The sequence below is a fragment of the Pteropus vampyrus genome, unplaced genomic scaffold, assembly GCF_000151845.1.
Source record: "Pteropus vampyrus isolate Shadow unplaced genomic scaffold, Pvam_2.0 Scaffold16, whole genome shotgun sequence".
Lineage (NCBI taxonomy): Eukaryota > Metazoa > Chordata > Mammalia > Chiroptera > Pteropodidae > Pteropus > Pteropus vampyrus.
In genome coordinates, this window is record NW_011888797.1 from 10,963,051 (window position 1) to 10,970,933 (window position 7,883).

Below are 7,883 nucleotides of genomic sequence, written 5' to 3' on the forward strand. Positions count from 1 at the left end.
CCTACGGAGGGTCTCTGAACGCCTCGAAGGTCACTGAAACACCCTCCCCCCCTCCCCCCGAATCCGAGGCAACCCCCTCCCCCACTAGGCCTTTCTGACCCTGCCCACTGGGACACTGCTCCCGCCGCGTGCTGGTCCTTCTGCCGCAGGGGTGGGGGGAAGGGGTGACCCCGCCCACAGGGCTTTGATTTCCGCCTAAGGGGCTTAAGGGACAGCCTCCAAGGCCTTGTCTCTTTAAAGGAGCACCGAGCCCTCTTTGGGGGGACTCTGGGCCTTTCTTGTACTAAACTCCTCCCAGACAGGCACACTGAGCACCCGCCTCCCCGTGAAGCATTGAGGCCTCTTGGAGGGGGGGGCTTGCTCTGAGTACAGTGAACCTCATTTCTCTGACTCCCTCATGCGATCTTGTCGCCGGGGCACTAGCACAGTGCCTGGCGCGGAGGAAACTCTAGGTTAACAGTGGTTGGATGAATGGGTAACCCCACCCTCCAATTAGGACACAGACCTGCCTCCCAGGCCTGCCCTCCTCAGTGGGGCAGGAAGGCCAAGTATAGACTCCTGGTCTCTGACTGACAGCCACCATTCGGCCGCTCCAGGGTATGAAATGGCCCATTCTTGTCCCCAGCTGCCCAGAGGTTCTCATGGGAAAATTTATTCGGACTCCCAGAACAGTTGATTTGGGCTTCTATCTCAGCTCCCTCTTGCCTTAGGCCCTGGCATCTCTTTCATTCATTCATTCATTCATTCATTCATTCATAAAACACTGAGTGAAAGTTTATCTGGTGCCCACCTTTCCTCTGCTTCCTGTCTCATCTGCAAATTGGGGACAAGAGTCATGGTACTTGCCTCTCTTGCCTACAGGCCCGACCAAGAGCTCCCAGAGCCTGACAGGATCTGGAGTCTCTGTATGTGTCTCACTTTCAGACCTGCGCTCCCTGAGGACTGCACCTGGGAGGGCTTTGAGGAAGGCGGGAAGGAAGGAAAGGACGGCCTCAAGGATTCGATGGCACATGCTCTTGGTTTACTCCGTACTGTGTGGCACAGTGTCTGTGGGTGGTGGGTTGGGCCCTGGAGGAGAGGGTTTTGGGGAAGTGGATGTAAATAAGGTGAGGGAGAGACATAGATGGGCCCTGCCTGCTGTGGGGCATGTGACAACTGCACTAATAGAAGTGGGCGGGGAGTGGTGGGATGGAGAATAGCACCTAGATTGGAGTGGAGGACTTGGCTGGGGGCCAGGCCGTGAGGCAGGGGCCAGGGCCAGTGTGTGAAGGCAGTCTGGGGTCAAGCTAAGCCGCGTGGTGGGTCTGAGCCTTCCAGCATCAAAGTGCATGCTGATTGGTTTGCATTCAGCTCCTCCATGTCCCAGGGGTGTTACCTTGGATAAATCCCTCCAGGTATCAGTTTCCTCATCTGTACAAGGGGGGTTGATAATAAGACTGACCTCGCAAGATTGTCATGAGGATTAAATGAGGTCATGAGCATTCAATGAACGTTAGTTATGCAAATAGTGTTATCAGGCAGTAGGGGGTGGTGATGAAAGTGTCTTATTCCTTCATTTATTGAACAAGTATTTACAGAGTTACTACTCTGCTGGGCACTGTGCCTGGTGATGATGGAGCTAGCAACCAACAAAGAGACAAACCTTACGCGGTCTCCCGCAGCCTGTGGGGATAACAGATGTAGAAGCAGGGATGATAATTCCACGTGGGAAGTGCTGGCTTGGGAAGGCCTCCCAGATGTCACTTAGTCTTCAAGGAGATAGCAAGAGCCAGGTAAGGGCCTTTGAGCAGAGGGGACCCCCTGAGTAGAGCCACAGGCAGCATCGCCTATGGCACATGGCAGGGGCGGCCAGAAGTGGCTGAGCCAGAGTGCGTCCGGCCTCTTGCTGGCTAAGGAGGGTGGATAGGGCCATAGGGAGCCGTGTAGGTACTTGGGGGAGGGGACGTGGCTCAAGTTGGTGTGGAATGGAGGGCAGCCCCCCTCCTGAGAAGAGATCTAGAATCACCCCAGGCATTCATTTCACAAGGCAGGCCAGCGCTTGGGCTGCCAGCCCGTTGTCCCTCAGGACAGTCCTTTTGTCCTGCCAACACAGGACAAAGACCGAGGCCCAAGGGCCACATAAGGCATAGAGAGGACCTCAGCAATGAGTAGGGGAGGATCTCCACGAGAGTAGGGGTGGGGCCCCTGCCTCTGCGGGGGGCGGGGTTCTGCTGCCTGGTGAGGAGGCTGGTGCATTGCCCGCGTTCCCCAGCCCAGGCATCTTTAAGCTCCCTTGAGCGCATGTGGGTTTCACTTTTGTGCCCTTCATCTCCCCCAGCCAAATAGAACTTTCTGGGCCTTTGAAAACTCTCAGAAAATCTCCGTGTTACAGAGCCCAGATGTTGGTTAGAGACAGAGATGAGGGTGGGGGAAGAGACTGGAGGAAGAATTGTAGTATCTTGGGGGCCTTTACGGTTTTTGTACTGCTTCCCACATTTCTTCATTCACTAAACATGTATTGAACACCTACTAAGTAGCAGGAACGATGTAGGGTGTTGGGGACACAGGGTGAACAAAATGTGACCCTAGCCTTCTAGAAATACCGTTGGGAGATTGAAATGAATGACCAAGACAAGTTGCTTTGTCTCATCTGGTCTGGGAACGAGCCTTTGTCGGGGACTTAGGCTGGTGTCCCCTCACCCTGTTCAGTGTCACAGACCAGGTTTAGAGATATTAAACAGCTTGCTGAGTATCCCACTCTTAGGCAGTGGCAGAGCGAGGGGAGTTAGGGACCCAGCTGAGGGGAGAAGGAAGTGGCCTGAACAGAGGTAGCAAAAGAGGCCTAAGACACATACACTGTCCTGTCGCCTCCTCTCTCCCCAGTCCACCCAGCCTTGGGGTACCTCTCTCCAGGGTTCTCAAGCCACCCTTTCCTGCCTCTGCCCCAGTTCACTATACCTGGACTCTGCCTGGAGAAGCTAGGGGGGAGGCGGGCAAGGAGAGGAGGGTGGACCTGCCTGCTCCCTACATCTGCGAGGCCAGCCCTTTACCAAGCCTGGACACCAGTCCTGCCCACCAGACTGGAAGGTGGTACTAGAGCCTAGCCCAGTTCACAGGTGGGAAAATGAAGGCTGCGAAGACTGTTGACCTGCTTAAGGTCACACAGCTTGACCTGGAAGAACAGGGCCTGGGACCTAGACCTTGGAGGATGTACTGTCTTCTCCAGCCTCTGGGCCCACTGCATCGGGCAGGAAGGCTGCAGCTTTTAGCCATAGAAGGGCAAGGCTCTGGGCGGGTGCACCCAGGAGGCTGCGTAGCATGAAGGCCGGGCTGCCTCCTCTGGTTCCTGCCACTTCAGCAGCTTGGGGCAGGGAGGGGGCGGGGGAATAAAGCAGGCTGGTGAGCTGTCCCCTCCCAGGATCTCCCAGGCAGGCCTCACTGCCTCTCACCTGTCCCAGCTTAGAAACTAGGAAGCCCTTCACTGTCCCCCCAATAGAAGGTGCTCCCAGGAGTGGCGCAGCAAGGTCAGTCAGCTGTTCAGTGTCTGCCAGCAGCTCTGGAGTATGTACGATTTCCATTCGTGTTCAAACTTGTTCTATTCCTGGGCCCATCAAAAAAAAAACCACTCATCTGCAGGCTGGGTTGGGTTTTGGATTGGTGTGGCTTCTCCAGGTTTGTGACATGTAGTGGAAGAACCAGGAATATGGACTCCAGGGCTGGCTGGTTTCCCCTCTCCAGGCCTCAGTGCCCTCATCTGTAACATGGGGTACATACCTGTCAGAGAGAGTTGAAAATAATGTAAATTCAAGACAGGAGCTCAGCACAGTGCCAGCTTGAGGCCCAAATTCCATGGATGTCCTTGTAATTACAAGCATTCGTCTTAGTCTTATCTTTGCCACTGACTCAGGACATGGCTTCCTGAGGAAGGGTGTTCAGAATTTGAAAAGAGGGAAGGGACTTAAACTTGAAAGCTGGGATCTGAGCCCCGCTGGTTCTGAGTGATTTGCAGTCTCCGCCTGGATGCTTCTGGGCACCATTAGCTCATCCTGTGCCCCCAGCACGCAGCCCTGGCCCTCCGAGCGTGTGCTTGCTGCCTCCTCCTCAGCAGTCCACACAGCCCTCCCCCCCGGGACGAGGTCACCTCCACCGGCTCCTGGCCTCACACCCTCGCGCAGTCCCCTCTTCAGTGCTCCTCCTCCCCTTTGCCTCTTTCAGAGATTTCGATTCGCTTTCCAAGGACAATGTCTTCGAGAATAACCGTTTGGTGAGTCCGCAGCTAGGTGGCAGCCCAAGGAGCCTTGTGTGGGGGGTAGGGGGTGGGCAGGGGTCTTGCAGGGCAGGAGCTGTGGCCAGGGGCTCCTTCCTGGACAGCTCCCTGAGGAGCTGCCCGGCACTCGGGCCCTGGCTGCTCCTCTCCCCTGCCCCCTGCTCAGGTCTAACTCACTTGTTCCCAGAGCACCAGGCCTCTCCCTTCTCTGGGTCATTGTGTGGGGCTAGAGCTGACCTCTGCCCTGGTTCCCCCATCCCCCTGAGAGAAGCTGAGCCTCAGCTACGGGGCGCCCATTAAACCTGCCTCCTCTTCCTCTTCCTGCTGTGGCTGCTTCTGCCCCCACCCCTGTACCTGTCCCTACCCCAGGCCTTTGAAGTGGCCGAGAAGGAGCTGGGGATCCCTGCTCTCCTGGACCCCAATGACATGGTCTCCATGAGTGTCCCCGACTGCCTCAGCATCATGACCTACGTGTCCCAGTATTACAACCACTTCGCCAGCCCTGGCCAAGGTGAGAGGAAGACAGCCTTTCAGGGAGACTGGCCCTGGGGGTGGGAGTGGAGATGTGTGTCCACAGACAGCTGGGAAGGCAGCACTAGCACATTCATTCACTGGATCATTCATTCACTCATTGAAATGCTGTTTATTGAGCAAAACCCATAATTGAGCAAAATAATGTAAGAAGAGACAAAGCAGGGCGGGTTCACTGCTGTCTGTGAGTTCACCTCTGCACCCACCCTCACTTCCTGTTTGTAGGTACTTCCCTGGGGTTTTCCTCCAGCAGGGAAATGGCCTTGTAGGGCTATTGTGCCTCGTCTTCTCCAGAAGTGACCTTCAAGGACTGAGAACGGAGAAGCTGGGGAGTTGAGGGCGGGTAGGCAAGGGAGAAGGGGGTGGGGAGGTACAAGCATACTTCTCTGCTCTGAGTCAGGTCACTGGGGGGCCACAGAGCCTCCTGCCTAGAGAATCTCTGTGCAGGAATCTCCTGGGGGACAACTGGGCCTCTCCTTCTGCAGAGAAGTAGGCCCAGAGATGGGAAGCAGGGAGCTCAAGGCACACAGCATGAAAGCTCAAAGGCTGGGTCGAGAATCGAGGTGTCCTGACCCCTGTGTTGGGTCACTGCTGTCCATGGGTCCTGAGGGGGTGGGTGCCTTGCCCCTCCCCTGCCCCATTTCAGCCCTACCTCCTGCCTCCGCTCTCCACGTGGACAATCCCAGCCCATCTCTTTAAAAAAGCGTTCTATGAAGTCAGGGTTTTTTTTTTAGTTTTTAAAAGTAAAACATGCTTAGTGTGGACAATTTAGAACACAGAGAAAAGAGCATAACAATTAAAATAATTTATTACTCCCCCCTTCCTGAGATAATGCTAGAGATTAACATCATACTTGAATAAATCACATTATGTGTATTTTAATAGAAATCAAAATAGAAGTCTTTGATGAGAGGCAGTAGGGTAGAAGTTAAGAGCACAGACTCAAAATTTTTTCTCTGGGTGACAATGGGCCACCATGGTCACCTCCCTACCTCAGTTTCCCCTTTGCACTGGGGGTGAGAATAGCTCCTGTCTTACAGTGCTGATGTGAGGAAGTGTGAGCCTGTGTCTGGCTCTTATTTAGGACTCGGGTTTAGCAAGATGTCTTCACTCCATTGGTTAGAGTTGAGCTTACTTAGAATCACAGTCCAGCCCTATCTTTTGGAGGGTTCCTTATTGCAAACTCCAGTCTTTTTCTACTAAGCTCTTCCCTGGAGGGCCACCTTCCGGGGGGCTCCGGGAGAGAGACCCTCAATACTGTCGGTGGTGCCCATTCTGTTCCTGGGTCCTCACAGGGCACCTATGGGAGGCGCCCTGGTAGCCCAGCTCCCACACCCCCTGGGCCTGTGGGGATTCTTGTTGCTGAAGTACAGCTTATGCCTTTCATATAATTCAGTCCCTAAATGCAAACCATTTTCATCCCACCCACTGCTCAACCAAAAGGAACGCCGTGCTGCGTTCCCGGCCTGGAGGCAAAGCCGGCTGTTAGGTTCTTCCTGCCCCGTACTGTACCTTCTGGGCGAGTAGGGGGATTTCAGAGGGTGAGCTCACTGGACCGGGTAACTTTGGAACCCGGCCCTGGCTAAGACACCGCAGCGCTTGCTGAGTGTTCAGCCTGTGCCAGGCTCCATGGGTGCCGGTGACCCTGGGCACAGCAGCTGACCCCTGACTTCCAGTAGCCACACCTGGTCTGGAACCAGCGTGTGAGTGAAGGATGCTCAGCATCTCTGGGAAATCAGAGGAGAGGTCCTTGCCCCACAAGGTGGCAGGGATGGGTGTCATCGGGATAAAGTCCATCTTTTTGCTGGGGCTCCTGAGGGCTCCCCACACTTCACCTGAGCCACTCATTGCCCCAGCTGTGGTCATACTGAATTTCTTGTGCTTCTTTGAACATATCACATCTCTTTCCTGCTGAGCCTTCGCGATCCTCCAACCCCAAACTCCGCTTTCTGTTCTTCCTCTCTCACCCTAGCACATTCTTTCTCACTCATCCTCTAACCTTCCATCTTGCCTCCTCCAAGCAGCCTGCCCTGATACACTCCAGATACTCTTGTAGTCCCCTGCCCCCTGGTGAACATAAGATTCTGGTGATAATATCTTGATTGTTCCTCTCTCTTCTCCTGCAGACCGTCTTTGCCTATTTTACATCTGTGCGGCTCCAGCAGTTGGTACTTATTCATTCATTTAACAGATATTTATTGAGCCCTACTGTGTGCTAGGCACTGTGCTAGGCAGAGGGCTGAGAACAAGACAGACTCACAGAGCCTGCAGTCTAATGGATGGGGGATGAGAAGAGAGAACAAAATAATAAGTAATATAATTTCAGGAGAGTTTAATAAGGAAGGAAAATTAGGTAATGGAATGGAGAGCAATGGGAGGAGGAAGTGGCCGCTTTAGATGAGTGGTTAGGGAGGGCCTCCCTGAGGAGGTGACATTTAAGCTAAGCCTTGAACAAGGAGAAGGAGGCCATGCAAAGATCTGGGGAGGAATGTTCCAGGCAAGGGGGCAGCAGGGGGCCCGTGTGCTTCAGTAGGTGGCGGAGAAGGAGGAGATGAGGACAGAGGGGGCCATAGGGACTGGGACATGATTAGGCTGCTGGGCTCCCCAAATTTTTGAACATGACTCTTGGTAAGAAATACATTTCACAGCACAATCTCAGTTCATGCACATGTGTGTCACTGAAACAAGTTTCAGGAAATGACTCTTCCCCTCACGACGTGTGATGCACGCAGCTCTGTTCTATTCCACTTTTTAAATGTGCTGGTTGCAGTTCACCAAATTGATTTCAGGGTCCATTAGTGGATTGTGACCTGAAGTTTGGTAAATGCTGTTTTAGACCACAGTAAGGAACTTGGTTTTTATTTTTTAAATTATACAGTAAAATGCCTTTTTTTTTTTGGTGTACAGTTCGTGGATTTGGGGGTTTTATTTCAATCACTGGGTACAGAGTGGATGCTCACTGAATATTTGCTGAAATAATGAAGGGGTGGAGTGCTGGAGGAGGCCGATGCGGGGGGGATGGGAGGGTTTCTTCTTATTCGAGGGCGTGCAGGCAGGGTTCTGGGCTGCACCTGCCCATGTGGGCAGAGGCAGGGCAGCTCCTTGT

General features: G+C 53.8%; 1 protein-coding gene across 1 annotated transcript in view; it reads left to right on the forward strand.

Annotated features, from left to right (window-relative positions):
- The window catches only part of MICALL1 (MICAL like 1), a 30,562-nt gene that overhangs the window by 2,291 nt on the left and 20,388 nt on the right, over positions 1-7,883 (forward strand). The window contains exons 2-4 of the mRNA XM_023527461.1: positions 965-1,049; positions 4,195-4,243; positions 4,616-4,757. Of these exons, the coding sequence (XP_023383229.1) occupies positions 965-1,049; positions 4,195-4,243; positions 4,616-4,757 (276 nt within the window). The remainder of the gene's footprint in view (positions 1-964; positions 1,050-4,194; positions 4,244-4,615; positions 4,758-7,883) is intronic.